General features: G+C 29.5%; 1 protein-coding gene across 4 annotated transcripts in view; it reads left to right on the top strand.

The window, feature by feature from the left end:
• Window positions 1–15,108, top strand: part of LOC134721633 (centrosomal protein of 89 kDa-like) — a 49,101-nt gene extending 33,993 nt beyond the window's left edge. For all 4 annotated transcript variants that reach the window (XM_063584754.1, XM_063584755.1, XM_063584753.1 and 1 more), the window contains 13 exons: window positions 652–705; window positions 1,290–1,373; window positions 1,643–1,755; window positions 2,204–2,319; window positions 2,944–3,124; window positions 3,295–3,358; window positions 3,997–4,100; window positions 4,760–4,859; window positions 5,389–5,430; window positions 6,899–6,988; window positions 7,274–7,320; window positions 8,927–9,049; window positions 9,773–15,108. In XM_063584754.1, coding sequence (XP_063440824.1) covers window positions 652–705; window positions 1,290–1,373; window positions 1,643–1,755; window positions 2,204–2,319; window positions 2,944–3,124; window positions 3,295–3,358; window positions 3,997–4,100; window positions 4,760–4,859; window positions 5,389–5,430; window positions 6,899–6,988; window positions 7,274–7,320; window positions 8,927–9,049; window positions 9,773–9,947 — 1,293 coding nt within the window. In that variant the 3' untranslated portion in view covers window positions 9,948–15,108. The remainder of the gene's footprint in view (window positions 1–651; window positions 706–1,289; window positions 1,374–1,642; window positions 1,756–2,203; window positions 2,320–2,943; window positions 3,125–3,294; window positions 3,359–3,996; window positions 4,101–4,759; window positions 4,860–5,388; window positions 5,431–6,898; window positions 6,989–7,273; window positions 7,321–8,926; window positions 9,050–9,772) is intronic.
• Window positions 15,109–16,620: the final 1,512 nt, after the last annotated feature.

Raw genomic sequence — 16,620 nt, 5'->3', positions numbered from 1 at the left:
GTGTGTGCAGGTGCTTTGAAATTGTTTACAAATAATTAAAAAAAGATATTGTAGTGAAATTATCTAGTCATGTATCTTTAATCTTTATGTGTAAAGTAACTTTTTTTTATATATATAGATTAGACCTTGGTTTTCCCGTTTGAATGGTTTTACACTAGTAACTAGCCAAGGCTCCGTGTTGAAGGCCGTACATTGACCTATAATGGTTTACTTTTATAAATTGTTATTTGGATGGAGAGTTGTCTCATTGGCACTCACACCACATCTTCCTATATCTATTTGAAGAGAGAATAAAAAAGTTTAAAGATAAGAATTTAAGCTAAGGGCTTCAGTTTGCCTTAATTAGCTTTACTAGCTCCCTTACATATTAATAATACTCCAATAAGTAGTTTGTATATATTTTACATGCTGGAAAACACTTTTTAAAAATTAACTTAGCAATGGTATTTTGACCTCCTCCCCTCTCTCACCCAACCCCCACCATTGAACACCCTACTATAGACCTCTTATTTCAAAATTTCTACCTATTCTAATTCCCTTACATAATGATTATACTAAATCAGAATTTCTCAAATTAACTGACAGAAAGAAAAAAAACTAATCCATGTATCAGAATAATGTAAATTTCATGGAAGGTTTTATCTATTTCAGACAACAGCTGGTCTGCTGGGATTACCTAGGGATGGACCAATACCATCTTGGCTGGTAAGTGGCCAAAGCTTAAACATTTACTATTGTAATAACATATTGGTAACTCTTTACATGAAAAATTTACATCTATGTACATTCTATACTTTTACAATAAATGTTACAAGCACTTTTTCTGATGTACTCTAAGTGATTAGAAATGTTGTTATAATACTGTAGTAATGAGCCTTGCAATAGGTCAATCCATAGAATGAAATACTGAAGATGTTATTGTGAAGGAACATATTCCGCACAACTTAATGTTTAGTTCATGGGTTTCTCAACAGACATTGAACCAAGTAGCATAAATTTAAATGACATTAGCATGAAACCATATAACAGTATGAACTAAACTGCATTAAATAAGACTATTTGACTTATATTTAGAAAGTTTCAGTTTGATTAGATATATCATCATAGCCAAAATCTGGTTGCCAATGAGACAACTATCTACCAAGTTCAAATGATTTTGGTCAAAAGATATATTTTTTATCAGCAAAACACTGTTGCTTTGTATTGTGTAAGAGCTTAATACACATTTTATCAAATACATGTCTTTATATTTTAATTGATTGATTTATGCAATCTCTTTTCGTTTTCAGATTGATACAAAATATCTGTCTCCCTTATTTATGGCATATGATGACAGACTGGAAGAAAAAAATAAAATTATACTCAAATATCAGGTTAGTTGAAATTTTTATATTGGCAATATGTGTGGAATGGCTGTAGGGTGTAAATTTAATGGAAATCATTAGCAGAATCTATGTTGTCTTTTCTTGAAAATAACATAATGTGTTATCATCATGAGCTATAATACAGGGTTTTAAAGACTTTTAAATGACAAATGAAATTGACAATCATTGTAAATTTAAAAAAAATGAAACAATAAATATCTTCTTTTTAACATTCGTTTTTGTACAACTAAATACAAAGATGTAATATATGTTTACAGGAAGATTTTGACAGATTAAGAAGAAATGCTGAATCAATAGTGGATGAAAATGAGCAGTTACAACATGATCTGGAAGAAACAGCAACAAAGGGACCTGTTGATATACATGAATGGTTAGTATTATGGACAAAATTAAGATGATTAGTATACATTAATGAGACAGCAACTTAAAGAAAAGAAAAAACAGACATTTTGAAGTCCTCTGATGGTCTTCAACAATAGCTCTTTATTTTATTTTTAGATAGGACCTCATTAATTTAAAAGTTTGGATGCAAAGAGATAAACAGTACTTCCTCTATATGTAATGTATATGGATAGATTACTTTCTTACTTAATTAAAATTTTTATTCATAAAAAAAAGAAACTTTCTTAGTTGATAATGGATTCTATAGAGATACGTTAGCTTATTCATTTAAGACATCGTTTTGTGTCCACTTGTGGGTGAAGGCACCAAATATTATTATTGAGTAAATTTAATGTGGGTTTTTTTTGGCAATTTGTAGTACTTTATTTTTTTAAAACTTTTAAAGGGGATATTCAAGTTTACTCCATTTATTACAGGGAACAATTGAAAGAAAATGCAAAATTAATACTAGAAGAAAATCAGAATTTGCTGGAACAAATCAACATCAAAGATCAAAAGGCTCATGATTTACAGCAAGCTCATATACGGGAAGGTAAAACTAACAATAAGGAAATTTTGTGTGCATTTTTAAATATTAAAATGGTTGAATAATTGACCTAAAATATGAGATAACTTATTCAAATTTTATGAAATGAAATGCATACAGATAATATTATGATACTTCAAAATATGTGTTATATTATTTTTGCAAAACCTGAACCTTTTTAAATCAAGTCCATATTTGTAGAGGTATGGATATAATTTAAGATGGAACCTACAGAAGATACAACAGTTAATTTACATATTTATGAGTGCATTTGCATGCAAGAAAAGTCTTGTAAAGTTCATAGAAATAACATTTTTACAAAATAATTATAATTTTCCTGTACTAATTTTGAATTTGAATTTATGACTGCAAGAACAATAACTACTGATTGAAAACTCTGAATAGTTTTTATTAATTATTTTACATACATCAAAGATATTCAACAAAAAATGACACACAACTCCTATTCATTATTACTTCCCTTGCTACTCTCACAACTTCTGTCCTTTATAACTTCCCTTGCTACTCTCACAACCCCTGTCCATTATTACTTACCTTGCTACTCTTGCACATTTATTTAAATGGAATGACTCTTACTAAAACTGTATTATTCATTATTTTTTTTAAAAGTGACCAAAGTTACAAAAGAGCTTGTTATGATCAGGGCAGAAAAATCCGACACAGATAAAGAAATTGAAGAATTACAAAGAAAATGGAAGGATACAAAACAGAAACATGATGTGTTGATCAGAGAGGGTGAAGATAAAACTACAGTGGACCAGTATATCAATAAGATTGCTGATCTTAAAAAGTAAGTGTTGATTGGCTTGGATGTCTTTGATATGGAGAAAAAAAATGGTGTAAAAAAAGTTATATAATTACTGATATTTTTACAAAAACAGTTTTTTTTAAGTTCATTTAAGTTGATAGGACATGATGACTTTCATTTTATTAAATATTAAATTTCTGATAATTTTGTAGAGAAATGTTAGATATAGAAGATCATCATAGGAAAGACACGGAAGAACTGAGAATCAAATTACAGGTAATAAGTTTTACAACTATAATGGGGAAATTACCATTAGAGAATACTCTTAACATAGCACTCAATATGAGGTTTTGATGAATCTATGCTAAGTCCCATTTTACAACTGATGGCAGTGAGATACAGTGATTAATTCTTCCAAAATAAGTTATAAATTTATGTCAAGGCTTTTAAAAAAATGAATTTATGTCAAGGCTTTTTTTGAGATATTATTTAAAGGAAATTGAAGGTTCTTTATATTTGATGTATAAACAGCTATTTATCCTTTTTATACGACCGCAAAAATTGAAAATTGTATAATTTTTCATAATTAAAAAGAAAATTTCTTCAAACATTTTTTTGAGAGGAGTAATATTCAACAGCATAGTGAATTGCTCAAAGGCAAAACAAAAATTTTAAGTTCATTAGACCACATTCATTCTGTGTTAGAAACCTATGACGTGTCAACTATTTAATCACAATCCAAATTTAGAGCTGAATTCAGCTTGAATGTTGTGTCCATACTTGCCCCAACCATTCAGGGTTCAACCTCTGCGGTCGCATAAGCTGCGCCCTGCAGAGCATCTGGTTATCTCCTCTGATACTTTCTTTAAAAGAAAAAAACATACAATAAATATAACTTCTTCTTTACTTCACAGGCAATGGAAAATGAGAGGAAATCACAGACTAAGACCATGATAGAGTTAACAGCAGAAATCAAAAGACATCAAGCTGAGAAAAAAGCTATGCACAGAAGTATGAGGTCAGTCACTCATATATATGTATATGGATAATATAGGCAAGCTTGTGTTTGGTAAGGAGGCAATCCTATTACAACATCTGAATCTTTTGTCCTGCAGACTTTGATTATCTGTGTATTCTTTGTTGCTAAAACAAGAATATACCATTTTGACAATGATTAGTTAAATACAGAACATGTCAGTGTGAAAAAGACAGCACTTGTGTACAAAAAAAAAAAAATTATAATAGGTAGATATCCAACAATACAAACTCCACAGTAATCTTGTGCTAAACTCAGCTGGCCTTATTGATAAGCAATATCTGCTCCATTCTGCTGCTCATGACGGGTGAGGGATTCCATTTGAAAACTTTTTGTATCAGCAACACTTACGTAAAAAGTGATGAAATTTCATTGTAATGTTCAGAGAATCACAAGATCCTAATCATATTATTGTTCAGTCTATTTTGTGCTATATGCAAATGGGTTTCCCATAGCAAAGCATGGACTTTTTCACATTTATATGTTATTGTTGCTTTCACTATTTTTATTGTCCTTTTGGTATTGACTGCATGGTTTTCTATAAAATTTTGTAAATAGTTACACGCTATGATTTTGGTGTATTAAGGTTTCAACTGTTTCAGTACACATTAGAGATTTAATATGATTTCAATGCATTTCAGGAAAACACAAAACAAGATGTTGTATCTACAAAGAGCTATAGAACAGTCAGAAACAAAAGAACAGTCAGTTCAGGATTACTTAGGCAATATTATAAGAGTGGTAGGTACTATAATAACAAAAATTTTAAAATAAATATCTTGGTTATTCCAGGATAACTTATGAATAGACATGAATTTTGGCATATGTCAATGATTCAATAACACAACACCCAATAAAACAAAATTATATCTTAAAATACAGTTGGAAACTAAAGAAAAGGCTTGTCTAAATTATATAGGCAATATAATTTATGTAAGGTACCAAATTATAATCCAAAATACTTGCTCAACTTAACCTGTCACAATTTTTGAAATAGAAACAGCTTAAAACTTCCAGCGATTAGATTAAGATAAATTAGCCACAGTTGCACACAATTCATAAGCATACTTGCAACTCTTTCATCTAAAGAAAAATTGTGTTTGAACAAAATATTGTCATTTTCTTAATGAAAAAAACCTGCTCTATGATTCAAACTCTTGATCATAAATGGGACTTCTTAAATAATTTACAGCTCTCACATTTTAAAACTATTGGACATGATTTCCTTCTAGGTTCTCAATTTATTAAAAATATTGAATAATATTTGCAGGCAGAGAAGGTAGCACAGGAAAGAGATAATTATGCCAAAGTGGTAAGATATTTTGAAAATTAAAAAATCTGACAACTACCATGGAAGGTGCAAAAGAGCTAGTAATAAAACCTCTTCATAACTTCTGATTTTAGATTGAAATATAAATGGTGTTTCAAATGTTTTCCCATATGAAATTTTGTGACGTTGAAAATGTTTTAAAATCTATTTTATAGTCCGTAAAGTATGATTTAGATGTAATCACTTATAATTTAACATTAGTTGACTCTTGCTACAGTGAATAACCTGTAATGTATGTAGGGGGAGGGTTGTAGTTAATTTTTCTGAGTATCCACCACTGTATTCCACATATATTATTGATTCCACAGTAATGTTAAACATATTCCATTTTGTCATGTTAACAAGTAAAGATAAGGTATAGTAATTGTCTTCAACAGTACAAGAGATACTTCAAAAGATGGAAGAGACTGGTAAATGGAAATCATCTTCTAAATCACACACAAACATTTAAATCACAATAATAATGTATTAATATAACTCACATTGCAAAACTGTACTGTATGTATAATATAAAACTGCTATGGTAGCATGACCATTAAAATTACTAAGTATACATAAAAATAATTATTGATGTTGTTAAAATATGCAGATGACAGTTTATCATGATCAAGAAAGTTCTGTATGTTAATAATATAGGGATAAACATTATCAGGATCATTGAATTTCCTTCACCAAGAAAATACACACAAAAAATGAATGACATTATTTCAGTCAGATATCTTTAAATAAATTTAAAGAAGCCTGAGACCAAAAGTTTGACCCCCCTCCCTAAAAAAAAAAAAAAAGATTGGAGAGCTTATAATATTGAAGAGAGAGAAATTTGTATGTGGTAGCATTTGCTACTTTAGAAAACATATCCAAAAAAATCTGTCAAAGGTTCTCAAATGATGACGAACATGCATTCTGGTTTCTAAGAGACACAAGCTATTGCTTTGACAAAGTACTCATTGCAAAAAAATATTATGAAGACATTTTCCAAATTGAATTTTACTTTAATATTCATTGCAAAAGATAAATCTATAATTCACTTTGATGTTTTTCATCTTTCACATCATTGTAATACACATCACTGTCATGTTATCAGTTTGAAAAGACATTGTAGCAGAAGAATGAGACAAACACATAGTTCATTTATCATATAAATTTAGCAGTTTATATGAAACCTTTTTTTATTAAAAGATGTTGTAGATTGGTAAATATATATAATAGATTTAAGCTTGGAAGAGTAGAAACTTCTTCTTGAAGACAGAATATGTACATGTTAAAATCATTTTAGTAGATACAATGTACTTCGTAACAATTAATAATATATATATAAATCTTACAATTATCTTGCTATTTCCTGATTTTTACAAAATTGGAAGCAAAACTTCATAATTATTTAAACCAACACAATAAACAAGACACATGATTTCATGTCTCTATTTCAATATATGATATGTTTATACAGGCTAAAGAGAATGAGATAGAAACAAAGAAAGCTGTTAACAAGTTACTTCAGGATAATATGATGAAAGCTAAACTGGAAGAAAAGCTCAAGGTATATATATGGAAAAGCCAGTACTGTCCAGATTGATATCTGTCTAATGGATCTAAAGATATCCATACAATAAGGGAACATCATGGTTAAAAAGTATTTTTATTGTTCTCTAAAAGTGATCTTTCTTGAAAAGTAAACATTATGTATGTGGTTACATGTAAGTGTAGAGAGTTTATAACCCAAAATGTAGAGGACCAACACTTTAATGGGAAAATAAAATGGGCAAGCATAGTTCTGAAAGCTATATAATTGTATTTAAACTTACACTTTTGATTTTCTTTACAGCTTTACAAAATGAGAGCAGCTGCCAAGATTAATACTGTGTCTGGCAGGTGAGCATCTGTACTTTTAGTACTGTTTATATCTATGCCCCCCTCCCCCACTTTAGCAAAGGCAGCATTGAAAAATACCCTCGTCCTTCTTTCTGCCCATATTTGCCAAAGTTGATTTCTGTTCTCTAACTTTAGATTGCCTCAACCAAATTTTAAGAAACTTGTACACAATGCTTATTACCACAAATTATTACCACAAATTACAGATCAAGTTTGAATTTTGGGGTTGTGACTTTTATTGTTCTACAGCTATGCCCCTTTGCCATGTTTACAAACAAAAAATTGCTGAAATTTTTTTTGGTTCTTTACTTACGTTAACCTCAACCAATTGTTATGAAACTTATACTCAAATTTTTATTACCTTACCACAAAACTCAGATCAAGTTCAAATTTGAGTCATTTTTAATGTTTAACAGTTATGTCCTTTATAACTTTCTATAAAATGCAAGCGGGGCATCATATGTTTCCCATGGACACTTTCCCCATATTTTTTTTTTCCCATTTTCTGGTATGTGTGTCCATTCCTCTGTTCGTCCGTCCGTCCGTCCAGTTTTTTTTATCAAGGTAGTTTTTTATGAAGTAGAAGTCCAATCAACTTGAAACATAGTTCAAATGTTCCCTATGATATGATCTTTTTTATTTTAATGCCAAATTAGGAATTTTAATCCATTTTCACGGTCCACTAAACCTAGAAAGGGATAGTGAGATGGGCATCCATGTATTACGGACACATTCTTGTTTTATATCTCTCCGTTCCTTGTAAATGTGTATACTATGTTACATATATACTCCTTATGCTGCATTATTAAATTTTCCAAACCCTAGATTGTTGAATTATCTTTTTCAGCATGCAAGCTTTAGGAGGCATTTTTAATTCTCAAAGGAGTAGGTTCAGTAAGACCCCTTTTTGGCCACAAAATATAGCAGTTTTAGAAAATTGTGAAAATGTAATCTTTCAGCTATATTTGGGAAAGTAAAATGCCTCGGCTACATAAATCTGAGCTGTTTTTGACAATACAATGCACAAATATCTCGTTGTAGCATCATTATGTCATGCAAAATTACTGAAATCTTCAAAATTTTAGCATTTTTGGTTAATTTTTAGATGGTTTCCATCTAAAATGAAAGTGCCCACATTTGTGTTCATTTATAATATTGAAATGTAAGTTGTATTTGATGATAATACAAAACATATATAAAGGTTAAGGATGAACACGAATGTGGCAACTTTAATTTTGACAAAAAACATCTGAAAAGTGATGTTTTTTTTGCATATTTGATAGATTTCTCAATTTTTGAGCTTGAATTAGTGCGTTTTTGAAGACTAAGCCAGTTAAAATCTTTCACTTAAACTAATCGAATCAATTGAAATAGACACTTATCTGTTTAAAAAGTGTCCAAAAACTTTCGTAAGATGAACATGAAATTTGAGGCCATAAACGGCTCTTACCAGACCTACTCCTTTATCTTTTAAAATTGCAAAAAAAATATTAATTCAGATTAAGATATGGAAAGAGAAAGTTCTTTCATATGTTTTCAGTCTTTCAAGATTTTATATATGTCACTGGATAAAACAACTATTAAGTTGTTTTGAATTCATTTCCAGGCTAGCAGAACAAGACCAAACATTCTTAAGTCAGAAGAAAGAATATGAGAGGGAGATTAAACATTTACGACATTTAATAAAGGACAAAGAAGATCTGATGCATGGATTTTCAGATGAAAAAAGGTAAGTTTTTTGTAAGTTAGGAACATTGGTCAAAAAATTGAAATTTTTAATAACACTTTTGTTATTCTCTTCCAAATTTAGTATGCGCTTCTAGCTTACTAAATTATAATCCTGGTACCTTTGATAACTATTATTAGGTTTTATACATGTTTTATGTTTGTATAAGTACTGATGTATTTCATGTCACAAAACCTGAGTAGAGTGAGTGATACAGAAAGTGGGACAACCAATAATGGAAAATGATAAAGCTTTCTTTGTATAGTCTGATCTATTATCAAATCTATTTATAGTAAATATGAAATTTAAATACATTTTTGTTTTTAAATTTTTTGAATCTATCATACATTTACCAAAGAATGTTTGCATTAATTAACTGTGAAAAGTTAAAAGCATCTTGGAGATGTTAACTGCTAAAATATAAAACAATATCCAAGATGATGTTGTTTTCAATCAGCAATTTGAATAAATAGAAAATATTAAAAGAGGCTTCTTGGTAAACATGTTGAATGAGTTGTCTATAAAAAAAAATCAGAGAAGAAAATATTTAGATAATTTGCTTACATTCAAAGTTAATTAATTCATTTGAATTATTTCTTATAAAGTGTCTTGATGACATGTTTTTTTCCTCATTTCATAAGAGGAAGATACAATTTATATACTTTACTTTCTTAACTATGAATAAAGATGGCCTAATTGTTTGTGTATTGATTTTTTTTTTTGCAGAGATGCAGAAGATGAACTTGAAGTGATATGGCAGGCGGCACATAATGAGAATGAACGAATGAAAGACGTTTTACACAAAACTGTTAGACAACTACGCCAACATGAAGCTTTATCAGATGCCATGGATAGGGCGGAGCCTAAAGAGCTTGTCCATGTGTCGTCTGATGAACAATGATCTTCAGTTATCTCCCTTGTCAGTTCTCAGTCCAAATGATATCAGTAGAAAAATCAAATTAAGATTTTATATCATAAAGTCTTTTAATTCTTGCAGAATTCAAAATCATAAACAGGAATTTTAATGTGAACATCATGGAACTGGTATTTCTGTGTTGAAAGGAAATGTTCTACCAGTTTGAATTCTCATGAAGATTGAAACAGAAAGTGCTAATATTTTAAAGGAAGAAATTCATATTAGCTGATTTTTTACTCAGGAAATCATGAGAAAATTGTTAAGAAAGTATCAGTCACCTGAAAAAAAAAATGGCATACAGAGATATGTTTCTTTTTTGTTCTGTAAGATAAAAACAAAATAATGTTTATTTGTATCCATAAGCATGTGATGTAGAATACAAATACAAAAATGCAGTAGATGTAATCTTGAACAACAAGAGATGCAACCTTGAACAACAAGAGATGTAACCTTTGAACAACAAGAGATGTAATCTTGAACAACAAGAGATGCAACCTTGAACAACAAGAGATGTAACCTTTGAACAACAAGAGATGTAATCTTGAACAACAAGAGATGTAATCTTGAACAACAAGAGATTCTTCTGCTCAAAGTTTTCATTTTAGTTGATCTTATGATGCATACCTAATTTACTGATGTATAAAGCATTAGTTTCTCTAATTGTAAGTCAATTTTCATTTTTCATTTTTTTCATATTTTACACAACAAACTTATGCACACAATGTCACTTCATTGTATATTAAATAGGACACTACATTTCTTCTGCTCTAGGTCAAGAATTTAATTCTCTGGATTAGTGAAATGTTATATCCCACCTGGTACAGTTATGGAATCTTATTTTTATAATGTTCACCTAAAAGGAACATACAAATACACAATGCCAAAATGTTTATAACTGTTATTTTATATTATACTTTTAAAATTTTATGAACTCCCTTTCTAAGAGGATCTTTTTCAGGATGTTTGGATTTGGCCTTATTTTTTAATAGAATTACAAATATACTCGTCTTTGGATTATTGTTTAATTTCTTGCGATCCGGCACAGAATGTTCTATATTTTAGGGGAGCTTATGATTCAGTATTTATTTTCTCAGAATTCAGATTCACTTACCTCCAACTCTCATTCTCTTCTACCAGATCCCCTTTCTTAGATATTTTAAAAAGTGCAGTTACTACATGTTAAACAAACAGTTTTCTAGATATACTGATATAAGCTACATATATATACATGTCAGTCATGAAAGTGAAATCTTTTTGACAAACATTAAAGAATATAGCTACAATACAGCCCAATTCTGTGCATCTTGGAGTTAGGTGGATATATAAAATGTCAAAATGTTTGTGTTATTTGAAAAGCTCAATTAGGACTGAACACCTTTATATGTTATATTTATTGATATTTTTATAATTGTTGTGTCCCTTTCAACTTTTATTATAGGCCAGCTATGTAGCAAATTTTTGTGGCCAACACTAATAATAGCACAAACACACCAACTTTATATTCATGTTTTCTTTTAAAATTTAGAAGAAAGATTTTTTGAAAAACATGCAATAAAAAATGGTATAAAAGAAAAGTTGCTCATCATGCACATCATAAATTTCTATACTTTAAAATTTCATTTATCTTTTTTTATTTCAAATGTTACAATATTTTTCCAAATTTAAATGCATTTATCAATGATATATATATATATAAATGATTAAGAGTTCATGTTTTATTATTGCTTTGTTTGATAAAAATTAATAAAATGTTATTTTCATATAATATTGTGTCTGCCTTATGCCTGCATTTATTTTGTACCAAATGCATTTTCAAACTTATTGTATATCAAGCCAGCTTATCATGTGATTATTTGTTAAACTTATTTATGTTAGGCCAAACAGTAGTCAGAAGCATATATATACAGACTTATTTTTTGCATTAAAAACACACTTGTTTGAGAATATTTGATTATTTAATATTATCAATCCTGCTTAAAACCCTTTAGAAAACATGTAATTTTGCTGATTTCTCACATTCATGGTTCGCTGAACCCATGATATCTAAGAAAATTATCATTAATTCAGTTATTATGAATAATATTGCTAGGTACATGTATATCAGAATCATTAAATGTTTGGATTAAGATAATATACTTATGATGTAAATAAACTATAGCAGATTTGTTTGTTATGGTGCTGTAAGAAAAGGCAGCAGACATGTTCATATGTAAAGGTAATTTTGTGGCCATATCACATCTCGCATATTTGCTTTAGTGAGTACATAAAACATTTGCAACATTATGACTGTTTATATCCCCCATATGAATTTTGATCAAATTTTTGAAACAGCTTCTTTCAATTATTTAAAAAAAAAAGAGTAAGTAGTTAAAATGCCATTTGGCACCCTAAAAAATTTGTGAAACCTAATAAAAAAAACGAATTGTTTTGATGTCTAATATTGAAGAAAAAAATATTTACATGATATTTTAACTTAGCTTTAGACAATTAGGTGATCAGTGCCATAGTAATTTTATTATTTAAAGGACAATTTAGTTTTCTAAATTTATTTGGTCCAAATATTTATATACCTAATTAGTACCACAAGCATATTGTGTGCTGAGCTAAAGTCTAGTACATTGATTTACTGCTTGATACATTCAACCTTGATTAAGAGCACTTATAAACATGTTTAAGGGGGCTCGCGAGTCTAAATCATTTTTTTTTATTTAACATAAGATTTCGCTAATTTTTTCAATAAATGAACTGTATCTTATACCTAATAGAAAAAAAGAATAAAAAAGAGGGGTCACTGATCATTTACGCCCACTATCTGCCTTCGAAAGAAGCACACATTTTTGTAAAGGTACTTTTTTTCTGTTGAACTAATAGGACAAAAAGGGGTAATATCGAAATAAAAAAAGAATATAATTACACAAATCGCTCAAATTTTACAATTATTTAGTTTTTGTATAGCTTATTTGAAAAAAATAATAAAAAAAATAGGTCACCGATGAGTAAAAAAAGACATTTCAATTTTAATGCCAAAAAATAGCATTTTTGCACCAAATGGAGATAATTTGGAGCATTTTCGATGATATAAACATTTTAAAAGTCATCTGGGGCCAAACCAAATTGATTTTTTTGGTTAAGTTTTAGCTCACCGGGCCCGAAGGGCCAAGTGAGCTTTTCTCATCACTTGGCGTCAGTCGTCTGGCGTTAACTTTTACAAAAATCTTCTCCTCTGAAACTACTGGGCCAAATTAAACCAAACTTGGCCACAATCATCATTGATGTATCTAGTTTAAAATTTGTGTTTTTTTTACCCGGCCAACCAACCAAGATGGCCACCACAGCTAAAAATAGAACATAGGGGTAATATGCAGTTTTTGGCTTATAACTCAAAAACCAAAGCATTAAGAGCAAATCTGACATATGGTTAAATTGTTTATCAGGTCAAGATCTATCTGCCCTGAAATTTTTAGATGAATCAGACAACCCATTGTTGGGTTGCTGCCCCTAAATTGGTAATTTTAAGGAAATTTTACTGTTTTTGGTTATTATCTTGAATATTATTATAGATGGAGATAAACTGTAAACAGCTATATTGTACAGCAATTTAAGACTAAAAAATAAGTCAAAATGACCAAAATGGTCAATTGACCCCCTAAGAAGTTATTGTCCTATATAATCAATTTTTAACAATTTTCATAAAATTTGTAAATTTTAACTAACATTTTCCACTGAAACTACATGGACAAGTTCATTATAGATAGAGATAATTGTAAGCAGCAAGAATGTTCAGTAAAGTAAGATGTACATACACATCACAATCACCTAAACACAGTTTTGTCATGAACTGTATGCTTCCTTTGTTTAATTCACATATACCAAGGTGAGCGACACAGGCTCTTTAGAGCCTCTAGTTGTATCATATTATAAGTTAATAACTAAGAGTGTGATAAAGAAAATTTGTTATAAAAAAACAAATGTTTAATTTTTTGCTGAAATTTTTGTACCTGCGAGCCTCCTTAACATGAATCTGTTCAGAGAAGTGTTCTGAGCCAAAGGATTTTATGATGAATTTTGATATCAATTAGACATGTCATGAGTATAACTTCTATAGATTGTGTATTCTGCTTTATCATAAAATGAAATCATGATTTAGATGTTTGTAGTACACATTCAAGAGGGTCTGATGGGTTATTTTCGTTCTTTGTGATTGGCGCATTTTCACCATGGTGATCCGTTTTTCTTCAGATTTTAATTTTTTGGGAATTTTTGTGATCCTTGATCATGGAAATTTATTTTCTGTGAATCGTGATTGACAAAATAATCAACTCATGAATCGTAATGAGACCCCTCCTATCAGGTCCCCCATTCAATTGTTTGAATTTAATTTGGAACATTGTGATCAAGTTAAGCAATTGTAATTTTGAAACAAACATTTTTTTTGAAAAGTGTATAATCTAGACTTATGATTATATCAGAAATCAAATCACACACTTCTACCATGTGTAAAATTTATTGCATTTTCGATATTTCGTGCCTTTTGTAATGAATTTTATGTTGATTTGGGAGAAGGTTGCCATTTTAAATGATTTGATATCTTGTTACATACATAATTGTATACATTAATCCATGTAAATGTTAAAAAAAAATACATGATGAGAATTTTAAAGAAGTTTTTGGGAAAGAGGGTTTGGTTAAATATTTCTTTGCTATCCTTTCGGAAAATAGCTAGATTTTTTGTGTTACATTTCAAAATTGCAAAATGTAAAATGAAATTCTAGATTATCTGCTTGGAAAATCCAAGAAGAATTATCTTGTTGGACTGATCTCTGCATGCTTTATTAAAGTAAAATCCTACAAATTTGACTGAAGAAAAATATAAGTCTTATCTATGGGGAAATTTAACTAATAAAATGTTTCCTTATTCAATTACCTCAATTTTAATTTAGACAATACATTGACTTTTTTTCGAAAAGAGTTTTGTTGTTTCAATTTATTCATGATTTTAATATTTATTTTCTTGTTAATTTTATCACTTCGCACATATTCATCTGTGATTATTGTTATATTTATGAATATACATTTATTTTAATGTTGTTGCATGTTATCATTTGTCATGAAATCACTTTTTATAGCAATAAATATTTTTTATTAATATGAGTCTTTTTCTTGTAACTTTGAACCAGATAAATCATTCAATATTTGGAAAAATTGTTTTCATAAAAAAAAAGTTATATAATACAGAAATTCACATCCAATCTTTTATGGTTATACCCTATACAAAGCACAAAAAAGTCGACATTCACCTCAAAAGCTAACCAAACCTTTAAACCGACTTATTCAGAAGGGATATAGTTACAACACTGTTGTCAAGTCATTTTTAAAGATGGCATATTTTGGTATCAAACTGATCCAATCATAGGGTATTTGCATCGAAAATAAATACATTTATTCTAAAACAAGAGTGCTCACACCGAAATGTCTCACCTTCTTTACTAATCATTGATATTATGTTGATAGTTCTAAACACAAAGCTTTATTACAACCATCACATAAACTTAACATTAACCAAGAACACTAAACATTGACCAATGAACCATGAAAATGAGGTCAAGGACAGATGAACCATGCCAGGCAGACATGCACAGCTTACAATTCTTCCATACAACAAATAAAAGTTGACCTAATCATGCTAATGGTTATAGTTAAAGAAAAACAGACCAAAACATGAAAACTTAACACTGAGCAATGAACCATGAAAATGAGGTCAAGGTCAAATAAAACATGCACGACTGACATAGATCATAAAATATTTCCATGCACCAAATATACTTGACCTATTGCATAAAGTATTATGTATTAGAAAAAAAGAAAAAAACTCAAAAACTTAATTTTGACCAGTGAACCATGAAAATGAGGTAAAGTCAGATGACACCTTCCAGCTAGACATGTACGCCTTACAATCATTCCATACACCTAATAAAGTAGATCTATTGCATACAGTATAAGAAAAGCACAAAAACTTAATTATAATCACTGAACCATAAAAATGAGGTCAAGGTCAGATGACACCTGCCAGTTGAACATGTGCACCTTAGTCTTTCCATACACTGAATATACTAGACCTATTGCTTATATTATCTGAGGTGTGGACTTATCCTCCAAAACTTTACCTTGTTCACTGATCCATGAAAATAGGTCAAGATCAAGTGAAAACTGTCTGACGAGCATCAGGGCCTTGCAAGGTACACACATACCCAATATAGTTATCCTAATTACCTTCTAAAATTTAAAGATTTTAAGAAGTAAGTATTTTCACAGTATACCAAATAAATCATGTATTAAATACAGAGATTTCAATTCTGGATAAAAGTACTTTCACAGTATACCAAATAAGTCCTGTATCAAATATAGGGATTTTAATCCTGAATAAAAGTACTTTCAAAGTATACCAAATAAGTCATGTATTAAATACAGGGATTTCAATCCTGAATAAAAGTACTTTAACAGTATACCAAATAAGTCATGTATCAAATACAGGGATTTCAATCCTGAATAAAAGTACTTTCACAGTATACTAGTACATAATAAGTCATGTATCAAATACAGGGATTTCACTCCTGAATAAAAGTACTTTAACAGTATACCAAATAAGTCATGTATCAAA

Source organism: Mytilus trossulus, chromosome 6 (assembly GCF_036588685.1).
Source record: "Mytilus trossulus isolate FHL-02 chromosome 6, PNRI_Mtr1.1.1.hap1, whole genome shotgun sequence".
In the NCBI taxonomy this organism is placed as follows: Eukaryota; Metazoa; Mollusca; class Bivalvia; order Mytilida; family Mytilidae; genus Mytilus; species Mytilus trossulus.
Note: the sequence above shows the minus strand (reverse complement) of the source record. Positions and strands in the feature narration are given on the sequence as shown.